Source organism: Sminthopsis crassicaudata, chromosome 1 (genome assembly GCF_048593235.1).
Source record: "Sminthopsis crassicaudata isolate SCR6 chromosome 1, ASM4859323v1, whole genome shotgun sequence".
In the NCBI taxonomy this organism is placed as follows: domain Eukaryota; kingdom Metazoa; phylum Chordata; class Mammalia; order Dasyuromorphia; family Dasyuridae; genus Sminthopsis; species Sminthopsis crassicaudata.
Genome location: NC_133617.1, coordinates 700,632,587 through 700,658,337, shown reverse-complemented (window position 1 = coordinate 700,658,337; position 25,751 = coordinate 700,632,587). Strand labels below are relative to the sequence as shown.

The 25,751-nt window shown below is 38.3% G+C and overlaps 1 protein-coding gene across 6 annotated transcripts in view; it reads left to right on the top strand.

Annotated features, from left to right (window-relative positions):
• Window positions 1-25,751, top strand: part of GRIP2 (glutamate receptor interacting protein 2) — a 272,074-nt gene that overhangs the window by 141,576 nt on the left and 104,747 nt on the right. For 5 of the 6 annotated variants that reach the window (XR_012484963.1, XM_074283820.1, XM_074283821.1 and 2 more), the window contains exon 2: window positions 15,015-15,095. The exons of the other annotated variant lie outside the window; for it this stretch is intronic. Coding sequence is in view for 4 of the 5 variants with exons in the window: in XM_074283820.1 (XP_074139921.1) it covers window positions 15,015-15,095 (81 nt within the window). In the remaining variant the exon portion in view is untranslated. The remainder of the gene's footprint in view (window positions 1-15,014; window positions 15,096-25,751) is intronic. 6 annotated transcript variants of the gene reach the window in all.

The following is a 25,751-nucleotide window of genomic DNA, read 5'->3' as shown; positions in this document are numbered from 1 at the left end:
TCACTAGCTCTAACATTTTGTGATCTAAGATTCCTTCCAGCTCTTACATTCTGTATACTAAAGCTTCTTTATGTTCCAAGATCTTTACCAGCTCTAACATCCTATGTTCTAAGGTTCCTCCAAGCTCTAACACTCTGTGTTCTAAGGCCCCTTTCTTTATGTTCTAAGATCTTTATCAGCTCTAACATTATGTGTTCTAAGGATTTTCCTTCATATTCTAAGGTCTTTACCAGCTCTAACATTCTGGGTTATAAGGTCTCCTTTTAGTGCTAACATTTTATATTCTTAAGCTTCTTCCAGCTCTGAAATGTTTTAACAGCTCTGATAGTCTATTTCTTAAAACCTCTTCATCTTTGGTAGTCCATCTTCTAACTGATTAAGTTCTGGTGTCCCTTCCTCTAATGGCATTCTATGGCCCTATGATCTTTCTACATGTCCCCTAATGTTGGGCCAGAAGTCTCTGAGTCAGAGAGAATACTCTGGATCAACTTAAAATAAGCTACTTGGTGTTTAAGCTTGTGTACTCAATACTTCTGCTCAGTGACTTAGTACAAGCCTAGTTATCAATAGATACACTTGTGAACTTGTTCTAGCCACTGGCCAATCAGGTACAAGGGCAGAAGAGTACACCAGAATTGGGGGCATGAGGGAAATGCTCAAATTGGTTTGATTACCCTAACATAGCTTTATCTCTCAAAGAATGATGAGGCTATAAGATTTTGACTTGGAGGAATATCAGAAATCATCTAGGGATCTTAATAAAAGTTTTCCATGACCTTCTTGGGCAGTGTCTGATGAAGCCTTTTGGCTTCTTTCTCAAAATAAGATATTTACATGCATAAAGTAAGACACTAGATTATAATGAAACTAATTATATTGAAATAGATTTATCAAAATTTTTTTTTTTTAAAATTCACAGATCCCTGACTTGGAACCTTTGTTCTAGTCAAACCACCTTGATTTCCTTTTCTCTTTCCTATTTTTCTCCATCCTTGCCTCCTTGCCTCCTTGCCTCCTTGCCTCCTTCCTTCCTTCCCTCCTTCCCTTCTTTCTTTCTTTCTTTCTTTCTTTCTTTCTTTCTTTCTTTCTTTCTTTCTTTCTTTCTTTCTTTCTTTCTTTCTTTCTTTCTTTCTTTCTTTCTTTCTTTCTTTCTTTCTTTCTTTCTTTCTTTCTTTCTTTCTTTCTTTCTTTCTTTCTTTCTTTCTTTCTTTCTTTCTTTCTTTCTTTCTTTCTTTCTTCCTTTCCTTCTTTCCTTCTTTCCTTCTTTCCTTTCTCCTTCCTCCTTCCCTCCCTCCTTCCCTCCTTCCCTGTCTTCCTTCCTTCCTATCTATCTCACCAGGTGGGAAATGTCACCCATGGGCCCAATCCAATTGCTGATCAGCACAGGAGACTTGACTTACTCCATTTCCGATCTTTTTCAGGTTGCTTCCACCTTGAACAGAGGGCTCCTTCCTCCCACACACATCCCTGGCTCTCATATGGAGGTTTACCATTTTGATTCAAGACAGTGCAGATTCCCAATCAGCTTTCAGAGATACTAATGCTCTGTGAGGGGCAAAGTCTTGATTAATATCACTTAATAAAGAAGTGTTTTAGCTAAAACTCAAGCTGAAGTCTCTAAATCCAGTCTAGTCCAGTGCTTTACATGATGCCTTTTTGGACTATGGCCTTGAAAACCAAGCCTCTGAGCCTACCACTATTCCCCCTTCCCTGAGCTTCTAAAGCAGTAATATAAACACAGTCCTGGGATGAACCACCCTTCTTGCCTGGGAGCGTGCCTTATCTGTAGTGGAGTGAGTGACTCAGAGGCTCTTTGTTGATGTTTTCATTACCATAAATTTTAAAAAATAACATTTCAAGTGTTTCTTTTCTTCCTGCCTTTCCATAGCAGGTTCCCAGAGCCTCAGTGATCTTTCTCCCCTCTCCCTATTCAAGCTGCTCTCAGGAAATGATCTGTTCTTCCTACATCTGCATTAGTCTCTGAGTTCCCATCTACTTTTCAAGAAAGAGGATTGAAGATACTATGCTAAGGGAAATTCTATTCTCAGGTTTATCTATTCCTGAGGAAAGGTTTTGTCCTCCAATGAAAGAGTGTCAGACATCAGTCAGCAGGCAGCTAAAGAAAAGATTTGGGGCAAGTAGTTTTTGCTTGGTGACCTTGAAATTAATATATAGACAGCCTCCAGCTCTATTTATGACTAAAGACAACTGATTATAGATGTTAAAGTTCTGCATCGAAATGCTTGTTTTCAGGTTGACTGAGGCCTACTGACAAGCAATCAATTGCATAGTACTCTATACACCCAAATTTCTTAATCAATGATCAGTCAGAATGGAATACATAAGTGCTGAGTTGTATTATACTCTGGGCACAGGCCTAGACCAGGTGTTATAAAGCTATTATATATAGAGAGACAAAATCATATTTACTGCTATAAGAAAATGTGTTTTCAAGAATTAACAATTTTTTTGACCAATAAGTTTCTCTTTCAGTAAAGAATAACATTGTAAGTTAGCATGAAGTTTCTTATTTTCCAAGGTCATTCACATCTGTGCTTTTTATAGTGGCAACCTAAAATGAGGGGGCTCTCTTCATAATAGTAAGACTTTTAGGCAGAGAATTCAAGTATTAATAGTATAGTATATTCAAGTAGTAATAGCTTAATCCAATGACCTTTCCTTTTAATAGAGAAAGATACAAGTCCAGGTCTTATTGGAAGGCCAAAAATACTAAACTAATAAATCCAACTCACATCCCCAAGCTCTCCCCTTATCTTCTCTATCTTCCATTCAACCAAGTTGTTTCCATCCTCTCCTCATCCCCTTGTCTTCACAGAGGTGTTTCCCTCCCCAAATATCTTACTTCCCACAATAAGCCATTTCCAGTTCTCTTGATCTTAGTACCTTCTTTTGAAGATGATCCCCTCACTTTAATCCATCTATATCTTCTTTGGATGTTGGGTCCTCCATCACTTGGTGACTTCCTTGAGGGCAGGGCCTATCATTGTTTGCCTTTATTTTTATCCCCAGCACTTAGTGCAGCATCTGGCACATAGTAGGCACTTACCAAATGCTATTTTGATTAAATAATTGACAAGTGAGAGTGAAAACACAGATGTACAGAAAGAACTTTGAACTTGTCATTAATGGAGGGCAAGGTCTGAATCCCACCTGGACATTTATTAGCTGGGTAATCATGGACACTTGCTAGATCAAACCTCATCTGTAAAATGGAGACAGTAATGTCTGTAGAGAGCCTCCCCCGTAGGGTTATTGCAAGAATTAATTAAGATGATATTTAGAAAACATTCTGTAAAACTTGTGGCATGTAGCCTACATTTCAGCTGTTGTTATTCTAACTACTAAGGTCCCATGCCCTGACATCTTGTGACAAGTTTTGGGAAGAATTTAGAGAGGCACGGAGTCTCAATTGCTCCAAAGAGACCAGCTCTAAAAAGTAATCAGGGGAAATTGACATTTCGATGACTTGCAGGATATCTTTTCTTAGCTGACTCTTTGATTAATCGAACATAACTGCTAAAGGACTGAGCAGAAACCCCACTGCTCATCATTGGCCCCCAGACAAAGAAGGGAAGGAGAGAGGTAGGGAACGAGCTCATTTGAACAGCAGGACATACCGTGGCAGAATTAATGATATGTACTTTTTTGAAAGGTTCAATAGGGTACCCAGCTATTCATTATTGAGTTAATTGCCCAGAGAAGGGAAGAACGCTTATGCAGGGAGATTGGGGTAGCTGAATTCTTGCTTCTTACTGCAATCTTTTTCACCCTGACTTTCCAAAAGTACTAGACTGGGAGAAAAGGAGACTGGGATTCTTGTCTTGATTCTGTTAACTAACTATGACCTTGGGCAGGTGCCTTCATGATTAAGGTCTTGTTTCTTCATCTAAAATAAGCAAATTGGGATACTCTCCAAGAGTTCTTAGATTTATGTGATTGTATCTTGATGTCAAAGAGGAACTTAAGTGGCTAAATGAATAGAGCACTGGGACTGGATTCAGGACCACCTGTGTGATCCTGGGCAAGTCACTTAACCTTATTTGCTTTAGTTTCCTCATCTGTTAATTGAGCTGGAGAAGGAAATGGCAGGCCACTTATCTTTGCCAAGAAAACCCCAATGGGGTTGCATAGAGTCATCCAACCAAACAACAACAAAAGTCTCTGTCCAGGTCTTATTACTTCTGTCTATGAGGGTACTATGATTGTTAGCATAAGAACTTAGTGACTTGGCTGTCAATGCTCCTATGAAATAACTAATCCTGCCCCACCACTGGCTATTATGTGCCTAGACTCTCACAATGTAGAGCCCAAACCATTACATAAATCTGTGCGTCTGAATTAGAGTTAACTAACTTGTCTAGGATCATACAACTAGGAAGTGTTAAATGTCTGAGGCTGCATTTGACCTCAGGTCCTATGACTACAGGGCTGGTGCTTTATCCACTGTATCATCTAACTTCCCTAAGCACAAAACTCTTCTCAAAATGCACACAATCATGGGTGGGGGAAGGAGACAAACTCTCAAATAAATCTGTGATTTTACCACTTTGGATGTTTTCTGCAAGGATGAAGATTGCATCCATTCTGCCCTTTCTGGAGTGTTTTTATCCATCCCATCAGAGGGTCCTCTTCCCATGCTGGGAGAGACATGACTTCTATAGAGCATGTGGGCTGCTCATCAGTTTTCCCTTTCTCTCACTACTTATAAATGTATGACTTTTTCTATCATATGTTTTTAAATGACATTTTTTTACACTGCTTCTCCTTCCTGATCCTTTTTCTTTTTTTGAAAAGTGTTGCAGTCTTTTCACATGTTTAACACACCCCTCCATTTTCTTTGGGGTGATGATCAACATTAATTCTTTGGAGACAGCAGTATTGCATGACTCACTACTATACAAAATCATTGGAACAATCTTGGTGTTCAAAAGAGAAGTTTTTATTTCAAAGAGATGCCTAGCGTTATTTACTTGCCAACGGCTTTTTAGTCCATTCTCCTTTTATTTGGGTTTGGAGTCAAAACATTTACCATTTGCTGTATCTGAGAGATAGATATATAGATAGATATGTATATATATATATATATGTATATATGCATATCTATATATTTACATATACACTTATAGATAGACTCTATAGGTTATCTACCCAACTCATTGACCATTTGCCTTATCTAAGAGATAAATGGCTAGATGTATATGTATCTATGTATATATACCTATTTACACATATACTTATAGATAGACTCTATAGGTTATCCACCTAACCCATTGAGAATTTGTTGTATTTAAGAAATAGAAAGACATATATATATATTTGCATATGCATATCTATATATTTACATGTAAACTTATAGATAGACTGTATAGGTTACTCACCCAAATTCATTGACCATTTGATGTATCCAAGAGATAAATACATAGATAAATTATATATATAAATATATATATATATATATATATAATATATAATATATATCTTATGTATATTTATATGGATGGACTCTATAAATTACCCATTCAACTTATCACCTATTGGCTTAATCTAAGATAGAAAGATAGATGAACAGACATAAATAGATACAGATAGAGATAAAAATAGTTGAAGCTACAGAAAGGTAGAGATAGATGGATAGGTAGATATGGATGGAGTGGATATATTGCTCATTTAACTTCATGTCTTCATAATATAATCTGAACTTTAAGCACTCTTTATCTTTTTGGTTTTCCTATGTTTGAATAGTTAAGCCAAACTCTTTTGAGTTACTTATTGTAGGATGCTCTATAGTGTTCAGGAGTTTGATAAAATCTCCCTAATGACACCTTTAGACAGGAGTCTCTGAAGGATCTCATTATGTATAGATTATCCTTCCTTGACTTGGTGCCTGGCTGGATATTCTTCATCATTGTTGGCTAACACTTTTGCAAAGTGTTTTAAGGCTTGTTTGATATGAATCATCAGAAAATCATCAAAAAATAAACCATCTTGTAATAGCTTCTAAGAATATTTTATGAAATTGATAAGTACATAGCAGACATCATATTGGAGGAGAAGTTTTAAGGCTGTGTTTTGCTCTGCCAAACACGATGATTTTTTTCATTATCTACAAAAAAGCAATCATAATAGGATCTTGTATTTCCTACAACTTTAAGTTAATTTGGAAATGGTAAAAATGTCATCTATTATGTAATTTCATTTATAAAAGGATAGAAATGTCCTTTTAAAATTCCTTCATGTCCTCAATGCATGTGTAAGTCATTTCATATAAAGTTTATATAGATAGGAAAATAGGTATGTAGGTCAATAGTATGTAATTTTCTAGGTAAACATTTCTTGACAATAATAATTCCTGAGATTTTTTCCCCTCATAGGCAGAACTGAACTTTTATTTTTCACTGAAACCTTTTCCAATTGTCACCCTAACTAAGGATTTCTAAGAATAATGAATTGAGAGAAAAGGATACTTGTATTCTTGTCCCAATTTGGTATCACCTCTTTCTCCCAGTATCTTTACAATCTCATTGAGCACAGTTGTATTTGTGAAGATTTGTAAATTTGGTATATTTGGTCTTTTTTCCACAATTTTTCTTTGATGTCATTTTCACTTCCCTTATGATTTCATTTGGGATGACTCTACCTTTGATGATGAAATTTGCTATAAAAATTCATGCAGATTTTTTCCATCTTTTGTCGGTTGGTCATTCTTCCAATGGCAACTGTAAATATTTTCAAGCTAACTTTGCTTTACTGAGTGTCTTGTAAGCTTTCTTTAAACTCATTTTATTTTTCACAATCTCTTGATGTCTTTGTGAGCCATACTTTTACATCATCTACTGTAGATTTTATAATTGAATTTATTCTAAAGTACTGTTAGCCTTAAGTGACTTATCTTTCTGCTTGGGGAATAAGTCAGTTCTTTGCTGACTAAGACAGCAAATAATATAAATTTTTTTGATCTCTCTGTTTGCATAATTTATTTTAATTAATTAAACTTTTTCATGCAATTGTTGTAGCATCCTTCCTCTATTTCACCTTTTTCATCATTAATAATGATTAAAAAAGCCAAGTTAGAGTTATTTTTATTATGTGCCATATGTTTTCATGTTTTTATTCTGCTTTTGCACTAATTTTCATTCTTTAACATTAAAAAAGTAGAGCTTTTTAAAATTTAGGATTTAAGAATTATTCTTACATCAGTAATCAATCTTTTTTGGTATATTAAAAATATAATTGGCTTCATTATTTGTGTTAACATGCTTAATATCTTATGAACATTCTCAAAAAGAAAATGGTCATACTGTATAATGTGAAATTTCTATATTATTTCTGAGTCTATAGTCTCTCTCCTTACTCCTGAACAATATCTTCTAGATACTTTTTTGGCATGTTCACTTTTGCATTCAAGTCACCAAATATTGAAATATATCTTGCTTTAATCTGAAGGATTTTAAAGACTTCTTTATCAAATTTCTCCACTTTTTCATTCTCTGCAAGGGATATTGGTGATAAATTGTAATTGTTTTTGTGGCCTCTTATTAAGAACATAGTGATATGACATGACCAATTGATCCATGAAACAATGTCTCATGTCCAGTAAAACCAACTTCACCAGTTCCTTTATTTACCAAATTATGGAGAGTGCAAATACAGGGACAGAAAAATCCAGGTGTAGAACCAAAGCCCTATTTCTCAGAACACCCACTTCTAATGGGCCAGCATCAGCCCTGATTCAGAAGCTCCTCTTCTGTCCTTTTTTAAATGATGATCTGTAGGCAACAGCTTCATAGAGGAAAAGAAGGTGTCCATTTTGGGACTCTTGACAATAGCTATTTGATTTTCCCCATTGTGGATGTACCCTCGCAGAAAACATTGGCATTTAATAGATTATGTGATTACAAGAAGAGATAGACAAGATGTGAGAATGACCAAGGCAATGTGTGGTACAGAGTGCTGGACTGATCATAGACTTAGCTTCTCCAAACTGAATATTCACATTCAACAAAAGTGGTAGCCCCAAGGCAAAAAGCAAAAGAGAGAGAATATTGGCTTTGGAGTCAGAACTGGTTTTGCCAGTTGCTACTTATGTGAACTTAGGGCAATGTTTTTGGCTTCAGTTTACTTATAGGTAAAATGAAGAGGGTGGAATAAGTAGCCTCTTAAATCTATGGCCCTAGGGTCTCCACACCTCCACTTGATGTAAACCATACACATAGCTCCACTGTCCTCCTTCTCTAAACATTTCCTGAAGTGACAGTTTCCACAGCTCCTTTCTTCCTGCTCAGTTATCTGTAGGACTGACCTGACAAGTATAAGAGAGAACAAAATCTCTCTTAAGGGGATGTGGCTTTAGAAATAAATGAAATTGGTGCTATGATTTCAAGTCCTTTCCCCAACCAAAAGACCCTAGGCAAGTCATGTTCTCTGTTCACTTTCTTTCCTCATCTTTAAAATGGAGACAATAATAGCATTTCTCCCTAAGGATTATTAGGGAGGTAAGATGATATAATATTTGTAAAGAGCACATAGCCACTGCACTGTACATAGTAGATACTATACAAATGCTTATTCCCTTCCAAACCCCTTCTACTTCGTGGGGATATCAGACATTTCCCCATTAATACTTTTTTTTTTAGTGCTGTGAGTTAATGTTTATGGAAGGATTAGGATTCTGGGAGTGCCCACATTACAAGGTGTTATGAGTCATTTCAATCTCAACATGGATAAATGATCTGAGAAGGAAAGAACATGAAACAAAAGAATCCTGGAAAATTCCATTGTAAGGGGAAAACAAATGGAAAGATCAAAGATATATCTGTCAACTTTATAATATTGTCAAGTTCTAAACCTAGCATGAGGCTCTCTCCCTAATCCTGAGCCTATGTCATATACTTCCCTCTCATGCTTGTCCTACTGATGTATTACAAGTCAAGCCAAGTTAATACAAGTTAATAAGTGTATACTATAAGCCAGTTACTGTGCTAAATGCTAAGGATACCAAGAAAGGAAAAAGACAATCCTTGTCTGAGGAAGTCCACAGTTGGACTTGTAAAGAATGAGGTTTAGGGTTATGTTCCCAAATGATGAGGTTCAGCACAGGGCATGGAGTTGTGTGAACCCCTTCTGGCAGCGCAGGTCCTTTGTAAATTAATTTACAAAACTGAAAATTTAAACTGGCAAAAGAGGTTTATTATTGGCATTGGGAAATCAGCCTTTGCTAGAAAGATTGAATTCCTTGGCAACAAGGTCTCGACAGAAGGATATAAAATTTTTAGCAGAAAAATCCTATCCTAGAAGAGAAAGTGAATAAGGTCTGGTTAGGGAAATAGGTAAGAGAGATAAAGAGGGAGTAACACTGATGGAGAATATCATTTCAGCAGTCAGAGGGTTGCAGCTTATGCCAAGGGGAGAGAGAGGTTTCCTTGGCATAGCATGTTAGGTCCTCTGCAAGGAATGAGCCCCAAGTTGCCTCTTTTTATAATTGAAACTGGCTAGAAGCTGGGGGCAGCTCTTGATGGGGGCTAGGAGTAGTTTGAGCTGGAATCAGAATAGAAAATCTTGAAATTGAATGAGTGTCTCTGGGGTAATTTCCAACTCAATAGAGTTGGAATCTTCAGCTCAGGTTAAATAGGAGTGGTCCTGTACTCAACTAGTCCCATCCAGATAACAGAATGAAACCACTTTATCTTGATTCCCTGGGGCAGGTCTCCCAAGGAAGAGCTTAGCATTCCCCCCAAAGTCAGAGAGAGAGAAAGAGAAAGAGTTTTGAGGCTCCTCTTATCAATTGAGGCATCTTCACTGGAAAGACAAAAAATACAGAAGATCAGACAAGCAGTATAGCATTGAAGTCTAGAGGTTGTGAAATTTATAGGTTATTAAGCAAGCTATTCATAATAGAGAACTGAAGTTCCATGTATTTTTCTATTTGTATATACAAAGGTCCATTATATTTGACGAATATTAAGTTCAGAATAAAAATAAAACATTAATATTTTAAAAGGCTACTTTGTCTATCAGTCACTGAGTAGAGGTCATTGGGGATTTGGAAACAGGATGGCCTCAAATGATTTCTCCCTTCACCTTCCCAACCCCAAACTGCTATGAATAGAACTTTGTGAGTGACCCTCACATGGGTTGGGACTTCTGCGTCAATAGCTGCATATCTCATTATTGAACAAACACTCAATAAACTCCAGTGGCTTCCTCTTCTCTCTACGCCCAAATATAGACTCCTCTGTTTGGAATTTAATGATCCCTTGTCCCCTTCATCCCTTTCTAGGCTTCTGCATTGAATGCTGATCCATGACACAAAAACGTTCAGAGCCCTTGTTCTAATGCCATGTTTAAGTCTGAAGGAAATAAAGGGTTAGAAGTGAAAGTGTTAAAGATTACTCAGATCAGTTGAGTATTTGGTAGGAATCTTTTGGCCTTCCCAAAGATCTTGTTCTAAATTCAATTCAATTCAATTCTATGAGTATCATCTCTGTGTTAAGCTCAGTGCTAAGTGCTGGAAATATAAAGACAGAAACAAATAGGTCTTGCCCCCAAGAAATTTTCATTCTTAGTGCTCTTGCCTCTAAGATAATCTCCAAATTACCCTAACTACATTTGCCTATACATAGTTGTTTGTATGTTAACTCTCCTATTAAAATCTAAGATCCTTGAGGACAGGAACTGTATTTGCCCTTCTTTGTATCTCCAGGGCTTAGCACAGTGTCTGGAACATAGAAGGATATTAATAAATGTTTCCTCACTTGATTTGATGATATGAACAGAGATCAGCATATGCAAAATATATACAAAGTAAATACAGAATAAATTTTTGTGGAGGGAGACTCAAGAATTGGAAAGGGCAACAAAGGTCTCTCTCTTGTAGGACAACAGAGCTGTGCTTTGAAGAAAACTAGAGAGTCTGCAGTGGTGAGAAGGGAGAGCATTTTTGTCTTGGAGACCTACATAGTGAAAGGAAAAGTGTAATATCATATTTGAGAGACAAGACTATGGGGCCACTTGGAATTAAGAATGAGGGACAGAGGGTATTAGTGCAGAATGGGTTTCCTTAAAACTTTACACATCTGTAGAGATAGAAGCTCCTGTATGCTTCTGATCAATTGGGCCTATCCTTCTTTCTCAACCAGATTAGTCAGTGAATCAACAGACAATGTAGTTCTATGAACCACTCTCTGTCTCTGTCTCTCTCTGTTTCTGTCTCTCTGTCTCTCTGTCTCTCTGTCTCTCTCTCTTTCTCTCTCTGTCTCTCTGTCCATCTTTCTATCTGTCTCCCTGTCTCTGTCTGTCTGTTTCTTTCTCTGAATCTGTCTCTCTCTTTCTCACTTCCTCTTCAAGAAAACTCACCAGTGATTCAGTCTCATAGAAAGCTTGCTGCTTTCAGTGCTTGTTAAGTATTTTATTTTGAACTGTAAATCTATAGGCATCCCCCTGGCTTTTTTTGCATTTTTGTGGAGTCTGTTACCATGGTAACCTTTCTTCTTCACCCAGGTGGTACCCTACTGGATTGCTCTCTGGGATGGTCCATCTCTGAAACCTTTTCACTTGATAAGACTTACCCTCACAAGGTCATAGATTTGGAGCCAAAAGATGATTTAGCAGTCTTCTCATTTATCTCCCTACATTCTCCATTTTTTGGATTAGGAAGTTAAATGCCTTGGCCAAGGTTACATAGGCAGAGACAGAATTTGAACCCATTTTTCCCAACTCCAAACTTGGTGTTCTCTCCTTGGGATGAATGATGGTGGTTCCCTGCAAGTCCCCCTCCTCTTCTCTCCTTTCCAATTTACTTTAGCCTAGGTTGGTAGACCCATTGGTAGCCATGCTTTAGCAGCTCTCCAGAGTTATCTCTGGCCTCCTAGCAGATGCTTGTGTTCCAGGCATGCCTAAGTACCTGCTGGTCTCTCTTGAGATCTTTCTGGATCAGGGAATTGTACTGTACTGGACATCAGCACAGATGATCCTGCCTCACTAAAGTGTTCTGGAGGGACTCAAACTAAGTTCAGAAACTGGCTCCTATGGAAGCAGCACTGAGCCAGGAATCAGAGGATCATTGGGGTCATTATTGGGATGACCATGAACAAATCATTCTATCACTTCTCTGGGCCCTAGCTCCCTTGTCTGTAAAATGGGACTGATCTTTCCTACTTGTCTTTATCACGTGGCTGTTGTGAGCTTCCCAGTAGAAAATATATGAGAAAGTGATTTGAACACATTTAAAAGGGTTCTCTTTAGAAAGGCAATGGAATAATGGGGTATTATCATCAGATTATAATCACGAGTTATTATTAGATAACAATTTCCCCTTGATAAGGGGAAAAGACCCCAGAGGAAAAATCTTTTGACTTATCATTAGCCTATGAGGAATTACTGGCATATCTAGTACTGAAGTAAAAATTGGTCTTAAACGGATTTATCCACTATTCATCATGTCAAAGGTACTCAGGGAATCAGCAATAAAAAAGCTTTTATTTCTGGTGCAATTTAAGATTTATGCAAGGTAAGGTAGAAAGAACAAGAATTATCCCCATTTTACAGCTGAGAAAACTGAGGGCCAAAAAAATGATATGACTTGTCCTGATCATTTAGTTGGTAGATACTGAATCCAGATCTTCTGCCATGGACAAATGCTCTTTCCAAAAGAACCCTACCATCAGAAGGTACAACATACAGTTACATTTCTGGTGAAGAACATCTCTTTTCCCTCATCAGAGAGATGGCAGACTATTGGGACAAAATGAGATGTGCATTTTCATAGATGGTCAGTGCTCTGATTCTTTTGCAATATTACATCCCATTTAATCTTGTCAAAGTCACTTCTCTAGCAGGATCGTCATCTTGGAAAGAGGAGGTTGGGCCATTTGGGCTCTTAGATGCCTCTCAACTCTTAGCATATGATCCTTGTGAATTGTACTTCTTTGCTACAAGGAAAAGATTGTTTTGTTGTGGTGGTGGTTGTCTTTTGGGGAAGGGTCCATAAGTGACAGAGATACAAAAAAGTGCATCCATAAAAAAGAAATCAGTGTCAACAAGTGTGGCGGCCCAGAGCCATAATCCTTGCTACTGGTGGAGACTAGAGCTAGTGGATGGATTGAGTTTAGGAGTTCTAAGCTTCAGTAAGGATAGAATTAACCTCTAAGAGTGGTGGGGGGAGGGAGGGAGTACATTAGGCTGCCCAGATCATCCATGGAGCAGGGTCAAAGTTTTTGTACTACGAGCAGTCTGTCAGTGGCCATAGCATTTCCAACCTGGATGAGAATGGCAGACAGTCTCAAAACAAACAAACAAACAACCACAACAATTAAAAAACAGCTTCAAAGAGAAGCCTGGGAAGGATTTGTCTTTGGCATGTTTCTTTTTCTCTCATTACCTTCTGACTCTTAAACTTTTGCTTTCATTCTCCCAGGGTCTTCTCAAGTAACTGTCAGCTAATCCTAACTACTCCACAAGATGATAATAATGAACTGAAGGTGGTCCCACTTCTTGCAAGATTTAGGGACTCTGGGAAAGAAAAGCACCATCCCACACACCTAGAATACCTTCCCTCCTTTTCACTTTCTGTTGGAATTTGCTCTTCCATCAAAGCTCAACTCAAATGCTATGTCCACCATTAAGTTATCCCTCCAGTTGAATATGTTCTCTTCCTGTTTGGATTTTTCCTAGAGAATCTCATTTCTCCTTTGGCCCTATCCCATTCCACACTTCTTAATTGTGTTCATGTAGCATGATGTCTTGGAAAAATGCCTGAATTTAGAATAAGAGACCTGCGTGTCTGAATCCTGCCTCTGACATTTACCTAGTTGCAGTGATTCTGAAAAAATTACTTAATTGTGATCTGTAATATGGGGATAATAACTTAACTTCAAGGGAAGATTGTGAATAGCAAATGAGATGGTGTATATAAAGCAGAACCCTTTGTAAACTTCAAAATGTTATGCAAATACCAGTTGATGGCAGAAATAGCAGTTCTGCTCTGCCTCTAGCTTCTTTAGGACAAGCCCTGTGTTGAAGTTTTTGTATCCCAAGTAACCATCATAATCCCTTCCACATAGCAAGTGCCTAATGGATGTTTGTTGATTCTGAATGCATTAAAGATCCAAAGGAATGGATTTCCCACTAATAGTGAGATTTTAGGCATCATGGGAGGCAGGAAGGGAGATATCTTTGGACAAGGAAACGTTTTTATGCTCCTCAAGTCACTACATACATTGTTATGTATTGGGTCTATGTATGAAACTATTCTTGAAAATGACCTCTAGCTTGTTCTTCATCCTTAAGCCCACCACCACAATTATGGGCTAAAATATAAGTAGAATCACAAGATATCAGAGTTGGCTGTGACCTTTATTGTTATTGTTCAATCACTTAAAACTCTTTATGATCTCACTGGGGTTTTCTTGCCATTTCTTTCTCTGACTCATTTTCTCAATGGGAAAAATGAGGCAAATAGGGTCAAGTGACTTACCCAGGGTCATACTGCTAATAAGTATGTGAAGCTGGATTTGAATTCAGAAAGATGAGTCTTCCAGATTCCTGCTTCCTGGATAGAACTTTAGAGATCCCTTAAGCCAGTAAACTTAAGACCTAAATAGGGAAAAGCTGACCCTGAGAAGAGCCTTGGGGCCTTTTATTCCCTTCTCCACATCCAAATAACACAGCAAGTTAGATTCCAGACGCGCATCTTATTCTATTCTCATTCTAGTGCTATTTTCGGCATATCTTACTCCAGGGATGGTCTTACGTCTTTTCCCCATTTCACCTGATTTAAAGGATGACAGACTTGGCTCTCACTAGGAGAATTAAGTGTGAGGGAAATAAATCCATTATAATCCCCCATCTCTTCCAAGGACCAAACCGAAACTGTGGCATGAAATAATGCATTCTGAGGTCACGTGGATATGGGACTAGATGATTTCTTAAAAGAAGAGGGGAGCCCATTTAGAAATGAAAGTTGTATTCAACCCATTTTCCCTCTTTCTCTTTTATAGATGATGGTCCTTATTCAAAGGGAAGTAAAGATTCAGGTGGCGCAGACACAGCCCTGGTCTGCCGAAGGCAAAGTATTCCAGGTAATGAGTCCCTTCATCCTGTTTACTTCCGTTCCTTTCATCAGTGAGCCTTTGTAGAATTTGTTGGCCCAAGAAGAATGGTCTAAGATGGAGTAGGATGAAGACTGAGCAATTACACACTTTTGACTGTCAAGGCAGAGCTGTGGGTAAAATGCCAGGCTAGTATAACTACACTGAGGAAGCAGAGTAATAGAACTGTGGGGCTGGGAAGGCAGCGATCATCCTAACTCTCCATGAGTGTTGCATCAACCTTTGCCCCGTTCTGAGACTGCTTGTGAGCAGTAGATAAGAGCAGAATCAGACCCTCTCAGTAATGGTAGATAGAGTTTGGTTCACAGTGTGGCAATTGTAGAACCAATGACCTAGGAAGAACAATGAGATAGTGAGACTTGTCTTTGCTGGAGCCTTTGTCTCTATGTTCTCATCAATTGTCCCCCAGTCCTGGAATGCTCTCCCTCCTCCTCCTTACCTCTTCCTTCAATCCTGCCTTTTATAGGAAGCCTTTCCCAATCTCTCTTTCCAGTGTCTTCCTTCTGTGGATTATTTCCTAGTTACCCTGTATATGGCTTGTTTGTACATAATTATTTGCATGTTGTTTCTCATTAGACTGTGAACTCCTTCAGGGCAGGGTCCAACTTCTGCCTTTCTTTGAATCCCCGGCGCTTAGCACACATGGTAGCACTTCATAAATGTTTATTGACTGACTGTATAGATGAACTGGGGTGTTCCTGTGGAGATCTTATGTACTGGGCTGCTGCCAAGCTGCCTGAGGTTTGGGGAACCGAGAACACCATAGATTCGAGCAATGGTGATTCAATGTCACTAGATCAGCAAAAAAAGAAAAAAAAAGAAAAAAAAAACATTTACTTGGCCATATTTGCTAAACTTTTTTTTAACATAGATTTGGGCCTGAGGACTTTGTAATTAGAGTTTATAGCACCCTAACAGTTAATAGTCAGGGAGTTTGCAAAAGGTGAAGATGAAAGATGGGTCAAAACTAAATAAGATCAAAAGCACAGAAAAGGTGATTTTGAAATGGAGCTCACCTTTCTTATTGGAGGAACCATTGGAGAGACCTTCCAGGTCAGCCAAGGCAATCTCTTCATTTTATACTTGATGATTCTAAAGCCCACAAAGTTCAATATTTTGCCCCAGGGCATTTTGGGAGTGAGGAGCAGAGCCTAGGTATGAAATCAGGCCCTCTGCTTCCAAATCTGGTAACCTCACCACTGAACTCTTACTTCCTGTCAATAACAGTGTGATGAGAACATGACCAGCCAGGCTGAAGAGATGGAACTGAAGTCACTGAGATTAGCCTGGCTGGAAAATAAAGTACAGGACATAAGGAATAATTTTCATGCTATTCCTACTTTCTATCTGTCCTTGTTGGACTCCTACCCTAATATAGTGGTTTTTTAATCATGGTTTAATTCTACTTCAACCGGACAGGTTTTTGTTAAATGGCTACTATGTAAAAACTTGTACATTGGATGCTAGGGGTGCAAAGATGAAAAAATGGCACAATTACTGAATACTTGCCAAACACTTCACAAATCTAGTGTCTTGACATGGGAGATAGGTGTTATTATATATCCCCATTATACAATTGAGGAAACTGAGGCAAACATTTTAAGTGAGCTTGACCAGGGTCACCCAGGTAGTGTCTGAGGCTGGATTTGAACTCAGCTCTTCCTGATTTCAAGCCTAGTTTTCTATTCCTAGCTTTTAAAAGGGGGATGAGAGATAATCATAATAACTCACAAAGAGAGAAAGATATTTAAGGTTTGTGAAGTTAAAATGATCTCATCCGATTCTCACAACAACTTTATGAAGTGCTATTGTTATATCCATTTTAAAGAGAAGCCAACTAAAGCTGAGAAGTTAAAGGACTAGCTGAGAATCACAAAGCTACCAAACAGTCCAATCCAATAATCTATCAGTAAGACCACATAGCTGTCCTTTTGTACACAAATATTGGTGATGCACATAGATATATAATATAATTATTTCATACATATATATATATGTGTGTGTGTGAATATATATACATAGATACCTATGATAGATACATACATACATAGATACATAGATACAAATACATATACATATGTATATAAAACCATGGCTATGCATATATGTGTGTATATATATATATATATATATATATATATATATATATATATATATATATATATATATATACATGAAACATTAAGAGTCATAGAAGAAACAGTGTAGCATGGTGGATGGAAAACCAGCCTCCTAGACAGGAAGACCTAGATTCAAGTCTTGCCTCTGACTAATACTGGTTATGTGACCCTGACTAGGTCACTTAATATCTTAGTGTTCCCAAACAACTTCCTACATTTCATAAGAGTTGCTCATATCTACATGAGGGTATTTCCAGAGCAAGAGTTACCTATACAGATGGAATCACAGGTCTAGACCAGGATGCCTAGCATGAAATACTGAAGAAAATAAGCCTGCCTTATAGCTTGGGGGACCAGGTGGGGTTTCTTGGAAGAGGTAATATTTGAACTTGGACTTGATGAACGGGAGGTACTTCATGAGGCAGGGATATGGGAGAGCCATGAAGGTGGCATTTCTGATATAAACAACTGGTTTGTTGAGAAGAGTGGGGACAGGAGAGGACAGAATAGGACAAAACACCAAGGAAAGACAACCAATCCAGATTTCATTTCTAACAGCTGATCCCACACCATTGAATTCATTAATGACAGTCTTTGGCTCATTTGGGGAGACCAAAGAAAAAAAGATGAAAGAAAGACCTCCATGCCAATTCAGCACCTGTAAGACAGCTTCTGAGAGTCTCAGAGTAGGACCTAGAAGATAATTTTCCACCTATCTACCTATGGTGTCTAATAGAGTTGGCAAGGGAAGTAGTGGTGGTGGTGGTAGTTGAGTCATTAAATTGTGTCCAACACTTCATGACCCCATAATTATAGTATGTCAGCACTGTCCATGAAGTTTTTTTAGCAAAGATGGTGAAGTGGTTTGCCTTTTTCTTCTCCAGAGAATTAAAGCAAACAGAAGCTTAATGACTTGCCCAGGATGACACAGCCAATAATGGCTAGTGCTTCATTTGCTGAACCACTGAGTTGCCCCAGTGGAGGAAGAGATAGCATAGAAATATGGGAGTGATGGAGAGATGGAGCTCTTGTCTGAATACATCAAGCATTACTGGGCATTTATTAGTGTCCTTTCCATTACACCACGGTGGAAAAAGAATCTGGGAAGGGTCCAGGAAAGAGATATGTTGGAGGAGGGATAGTCAGTGAGTTCATGGCTAAGTTACCTGCTGCACATATGGGAAATGTGTGTTTGTGTATGTGTTCAGGAGATAGGACAAAAGGTTAAACCTTGGATGAAAAAAGATAATAAAAGGATAAAAGGGTTGAAACAGTCATAGGGAATGGGATAGGGAGTTAATAAAGAAGGATAGCAATTGTCTGTTGGGAGTTGGATAGCATGGATTTGTGGTAAGTGAAATCAGTGTTATAGAATGATTTTTGTCGGTGATGCTTGGAAGCTCAGAGCCAAAAAGAGGAACAAGATGGTGAGAACTTCCCAGAGAGAATTCTCAGGTTGAACATAGTTAAAGGTTGATGGGGAATAAAAAAGGAGCAGATGAGGAGGTTATGTGCAGCATTACTGCCTGCCATACTGGATGTCCCAAATGGAACCAAACGGTCTCTGCTAAACTCATCCTTCCTTCAAACTGCTCCATTTTTATGGAGATCCCTATAATCTAGTCACCTATGTTTGCAGCCTGAAAGTCATCCTAAGTTCTTTTTCCCCTTCACCCTCCCACGTCCAGTTTCCAAATCCTGTCAGTTCTACCTCAAAAGCATATCTTTCCACCTATCTCTTCTTTTCCACTCATATCATCACCCTCTCAGTTCAGCTTTCACCTGGGCTATTGTAATACCCTATTAATTAATTAGACTCAAATTTCTAGTCTCCTGTTCTCCAATAAAAATTATTTTGTGGTTCAGTCACTTTTTTAATCATATCTGATTTTTCATGACCTCGTTTGAGATTTTCTTGGTAAAGATACTAGGGTGGTTTGCCATTTCTTTCTCCTACTCATTTTGCATATGAGAAGACCAAGGAAGACAAGGTTAAGTGATTTGTCCAGGGTCATACAGCTAGTGAGTATCTGAGACCAGATTTTAACTCAGAAAGAGGAGTTTTCCTAATTCCAGGATTGGCACTCTATCCACTTGCAGCATCACCTAGCTGTCCCCCCACAATAAAAATTCTACATAACTGCCAAAATCATCTTCCTAAAGTCTATTTTTTGCCTCACTCAAGAAGCATCAGTGACTTCCCATTCTCTCTAGATTAAAGTAAAAACTCTTCATTTCAGTATTTAAGAACCCTTTACAATCTAGTTCCAACCCACCTTTCTAGGCTTATTGTGTATCACTTTCCTCCTCACTCTATACTTCAGTTAAATTTGCCTACTTATTTCTAAACTAGGCATACTTCATATCTTTGGACAGGCTGTTTCCTATGTCTATAATGCTATATTTTTCCATGGCTTACTCTAGAATCTCTAGTTTTAGCAAGTCAATTGGTGATGAAATCTTTACCCAGAATAGCAGTTGGATAATGTACAATAAATTTTCCAAATAATTTCATCCGAAATGGTTAAAATAGCAGCCTCTTTAGTTACTTGGAAAAAGGTACTTTTTGAACAAGTGAAGTCCTCATTCCAATATCAGATCACTGAAGTGGTATTGTTCTTTATCATGATAAAATGTAACATTTTCTGTAATTACCTTTTATGTACTATTTTTTGTAATGTCTTAAGATTTATACAACACTTTCCATCCATTATTTAATTTAATCCTCACAATAACACTGTAAAGTAAGAAATACAATTTTTTTCTTTGTTTTTACAGATGAGGAAACTGAGTTGTAGAAAGGTTAAGTGATTTGCTCATCATTACAGTTAGTACATGTCAAAACTCAGATATTCTAACTCCAGTCAGTCTAGTATAATGTATTAATTGTAAATATGTGTTAATAATGTGTGAAGATGGTTGTACTTGTGGGAATATATACTAAATTCAGTTTATTCAATTGCCCCAACCCATTCCAAGAGTCTTCCTCACTCATGTCCTTCTATTACCTCCTATTACTTACTATCTCTAGTATTCACTGGGCAGTGACTCCTGTTTAGCCTTATGACTTCTGTCTTTAACTTGTTACTTGCTTCTTTTGTGTCTATGACACTATTCTGGGCCTTTTCTGCCTCCATCACTTGAGGCATCCTGGAGAACAGGCTTTCAGCATCATTCTCTGCACCCCATTTCATCCTCATTGAACTTAACTTTTAGATGTGTTGAATAACTGGTTTTTTATTATAGCTTTTTATTGACGAAACATATGCATGGGTAATTTTTCAACATTGACCCTTGCAAAAACTTCTGTTCCTACTTTACCCTTCCTTTCCTCCATCCCCTCCCCTAGTGGCAGACAATCTCATACATGTTAAATATGTTAAAGTACATGTTAAATACAACATATGTGTACATATGTATACAGTTATCTTGTTGCACAAGAAAAAATGGATTTAGAAAGAAAGTAAAAATAACCTGGGAAGAAAAACATAAATGCAAGCGAACGATAACAGAAAGAGTGTAAATGCTATGTTGTAGTCCACACTCATTTCCCAGTGTTCTTATGCTGGGTGTAGTTGGTTCTGTTCATTACTGAACAATTGGAACTGATTTGGTTCATCTCATTATTGAAGATGGCCACTTCCATCAGAATTGATCATCATTAAAAACAAAGGTTCTGACAAAGGTCTCATTTCCAAAATATATAGAGAACTGACCATAATTTATAAGAAACCGAACCATTCTCCAATTGATAAATGGTCAAAGGATATGAACAGACAATTCTCAGAGGAAGAAATTGAAACTATATCCACTCACATGAAAGAGTGTTCCAAATCACTACTGATCAGAGAAATGCAAATTAAGACCACTCTGAGATACCACTACACACCTGTCAGATTGGCTAAGATAACAGGAACAAATAATGACAAATGTTGGAGGGGATGTGGGGAAATTGGGACACTAATACATTGCTGGTGGAGTTGTGAAAGAATCCAGCCATTCTGGAGAGCAATCTGGAATTATGCCCAAAAAGTTATCAAACTGTGCATACCCTTTGACCCAGCAGTGCTACTACTGGGATTATATCCCAAAGAAATACTAAAGAGCGGAAAGAGACATATATGTGCCAAAATGTTTGTGGCAGCTCTTTTTGTTGTAGCTAGAAACTGGAAGATGAATGGATGTCCATCAGTTGGAGAATGGTTGGGTAAATTGTGGTATATGAAGGTTATGGAATATTATTGCTCGGTAAGAAATGACCAGCAGGAGGAATATAGAGAGGCCTGGAGAGACTTAAATCAACTGATGCTGAGTGAAATGAGCAGAACCAGAAGATCACTGTACACTTCAACAACAATACTGTATGAGGATGTATTCTGATGGAAGTGGAAATCTTCAACATAAAGAAGATCCAACTCACTTCCAGTTGATCAATGATGGACAGAGGTAACTACACCCAGAGAAGAAACACTGGGAGGGGAATGAAAATTGTTAGCACTAATATCTGTCTGCCCAGGTTGCATGTACCTTCGGATTCTAATGTTTATTGTGCAACAAGAAAATGATATTCGCACACATGTATTGTACCTAGACTATATTGTAACACATGTAAAATGTATGGTATTGCCTGTCGTCAGGGGGAGGGAATAGAGGGAGGGGGGGTAATTTGGAAAAATGAATACAAGGGATAATATTATAAAATATATATATATATATAATAAAAAAAAAAAGAATTGATCATCATATAATATTGTTGTTGAAGTGTATAATGATCTCCTGGTCCTGCTCATTTCATTCAGCAGCAGTTCATGTAAATCTCTCCAGGCCTTTCTAAAATCATCCTGCTGGTTATTTCTTACAGAACAATAATATTCTATAATATTCATATACCACAACTTATTCAGCCATCCTCCAATTGATGGGCATCCACTCAGTTTCTGACCACTACAAAAAGGGCTGACACAAACATTTTTACATATATAAATACTTTTCCCTTCTTTAAGATCACTTTGGGACATAAGCCCAGTAGTAACATTGCTTGATCAAAGAGCACAGTTTGATAACTTTTTGAGTGTACTTCCAAATTGTTCTCCAGAATGGTTGGATCCATTCACAACTCCACCAACAATGCATCAGTGTCCCAGTTTTCCCACATCCCCTCCAACATTCATCATGAGTAACTATTTGTTGATTGAATTATGCAGGAAACAAATAATGGATTTGAAAGCCAGTGAGTTGACCTCCTTGAATACAGATCATTACAAATTAGGCAAGTGTTTTTAGTTGAGCACAGGCCTTGGAGTTCTTAGCCCAAGAATCATTGCCTAAATAAATAAAGAGGAATTCACAAGATAATGGATTTGACCTCCAGGTACAGTGTACTTTCTCCAGGGTAAGAGTCCCAATCCTTTCCTTTTCAAGGTTTTTAAGTAGTCCCAAGGTTGCATCCCCCCCTTCCCAGGCCAGAGGAGGTTTCTTTGTAAATGCTCATTGAGGCCTGAAGTGAAGCCCCACTGAGGGCCTGCTAACCTCCCCAGAAAGAAACCAACTGGTCTAAACAGTCAGCAATTTTGGTGATTGGCACTGCCACTTGGTGATTGGGCTTTTTAGGCCAGCCACAAGCATGGTCACACTCTGGCATAAGGCCAAGACTAGATTTTTGCATTTTAGATTTGTATTTGTTTATATTTATTTATTTTCACATAGCTCATGAACTTGGCAATGTGTCAGAACCACTAGGTGAGGGCTATGAACTTCCCTGTTGAAATGTCAACAGGGAAACCAGGAGCTGCTGTGTATCATGGGTGGGTCAGGGAAGGACAGGAAAGTGGACCCCTTTCCATGGTTTTGGCCATATCCATTGAGTCCTCACTCATATTATAAGAGCAAAGACAAAAAAGGCATCCAGGAGACTTGGGAAAGAGAGCATGTATGTACCTCTCTTTATTTGTATGTTTCTGTGTATATCAGTATGTGGGTATAATTATAGAGGGCTGTGAATTTGTGTGATTGCAATTGTATAAATATGTGCATAGTTCCACACTTGGACATTAACCTGTCTTTGTTTGGGTGTACACCTCTTTGAGAACCCTGGGTCACCTTCAAGCTATGACAAAACTAGAACTGGACTAGAGGCCCCTTGTTAATAACTTCTAGGAGATCCATTCTTAAGTTTCAATATAAGTGCTGGAGTAAGGCAGAAAGGAACAGATAATCTGAGCTCACCAGTACAGGTAGACAAGCGGGTTACAGGGAGCCAAGATCATGGAGTTTAGAGCTAGAAGCCACTTTTTAGTCTCCTCATTTTAGAGAGGGAAATAGAGAAGTTAAATGACTTTTCCAAGATCACAAACATAGTAAATAATAGAAATGAGAGTTGAGATTTGCAGACCAAGGGGTAGCTAGGTGGTGCAGTAAGTAGACAGAACACCGGCCCTGAAGTCAGGAGGACCTGATTTGATCTCAGACACTTACCACTTCTGGCTGTGTGACCCTGGGCAAGTCACTTAACCCCAATTGCCTCAGGAGGAAAAAGAGGTTTGGAGACTTAGTTCCTTGAATCAAGAATTAGAAGTCCATTTTGTAGGTTAGGAACCTTAGTGGATAACTACCCCTAACTTCAAAGTACACCTCGGGTTCATTTCATCTAAACATTCCAGATAATGAGCCCCCACCAATGTGTTTACCCTTAATAGTCAGCTTAAAGACACAGTTAGTTCAAATCAAAAACACTTTATGAAATGACAGAGTGAGAAAAGTAGCACCCCCCAAAAAAAATAATGTGCTTCATAAACTTTGAGGTCATTATCTTATAAATACACATAGTATCAGAGGGAAAAATGGAAACAGATAGGGACACCCAAAGAGAAACATACCTGTGGGGGCTTTGTATGGAAGGGCATTTGGTTGCAAGAATGTACACATGGAGAATATATATGGCCAAGAGTTAGTGTCCTGTGAAATCATTGTGGTCATTAATACATGTGACCCAGGGTAAATTCCTTATAGCCTATATGGAGTATAGGATAGGAATTGGGAGTGTGTACCCCCCCACACACACGTAAATCTTAAGCTTTGAACTTGGAAGATGGAGGCCAAGATCTTACTGAACAGGCTTTCTGCAGTCTCTGACAAGGATGGGGCTCAGCTGAGAACTCTGAAAAGTGCCAGGGTAGACAATTCTTGGAGCCCAGTATGCCCACCCCTTCCCCAGCAATGGTACAAACTGCTGACCGTTTGCTTGGAGACAGGAAAGATTTAGCTCTCTGGCAGGTGACCCTTTCCTCTCTGGGAAATGCTCTGCTGAGGGCCAAAATCAATGTCTTCCATCCTTTGGCTCTGACACCAGGTAATTCTGCCTTTAGCATAAGGTGACAGCTCGTTTTCTTTGTAAGTGAATTTACTACTCAAGGCAAATTAGACTAATGGTCTTGGCTGCCAGAGACCTCAGTATAGCTGGATGGGCTTCAAACTGCTTGCTTGCATCTGCACACTTTATTTCACTGGAGTCTGCCTTAATTCAATTTCAAGTCAACAAACATTTATTTAGCACCTAGTGCCTGCAAATCACTGCGCTAGGGAAACTAACCAACCAACCCAGCCTCTGTCTTCAGGGAACTTGCATTCTACTGGGGCACGGTAAAACATAAGGATTCAACATCTACATAAATGATGAAATACAGATTTTGTGCAAGTTCAAATTCCAATTCTGCTATTTGTGATCTATGTGATCCTGATAAAGTCAGCCTTTCAGGACTTAAATTTCCTCCCCTGTAAGTGGATGGGCCTGGACTAAGGTCCCTTCTAGTTCTAAGATCTGTGATCTTAAGACCTAAATTCAAGGTGATTTCAAAAAGGAATGAGTGATAAAAATTAGGGGGAATTTGGCAAAAATCTTCTTAGGAAGTAATCCATGAATTGAGCTTTAGAAGAAAGTAAGGTGCCATAGGAAGTGGAGGTGAGAAAAGAGTGCATTTCAGACATGGAAGAGCACTTGTGTAAAATCATTGCCAGACAATTGGTTAATAAGCACTTATTAATTATTTGCTGTATGACAGGTACTGTGCTGAGCAGTGAAAATATAAAGAAAGACAAAAATTGAAAGAATAAAGATGTCCAAGGAATAGGAAGTAACTGAAAGAAAGTACTATAAGACTGGAAAGATATGGGGAGACGCCAAATTGTGGAGGGCTCTAAATACCAGACTGAGTATATTCTATTATTATTTAATGGAGCTCCTAAAAATGTTTGAGTAAGAGACTGACATAATCAGATTTGTGTCTTAGAAAAGACAACTTCGTAGCCATAGGGAAGATGTAATGGAAAAGAGAGACTAGAGATAGCAAGGATAATTAGGAGGCCAGTGCAATAATACAGGTGAGAGACTATGAGCTTGAACCAGGGTAGTGGTTATGAGCAGAAAGGAAAAGATGTGAGATAGATTGTGGAAGTAAGACTGAGAACCAAGATGGTAGAATGAAAGTTAGTTCCCATCTACAAACTCATC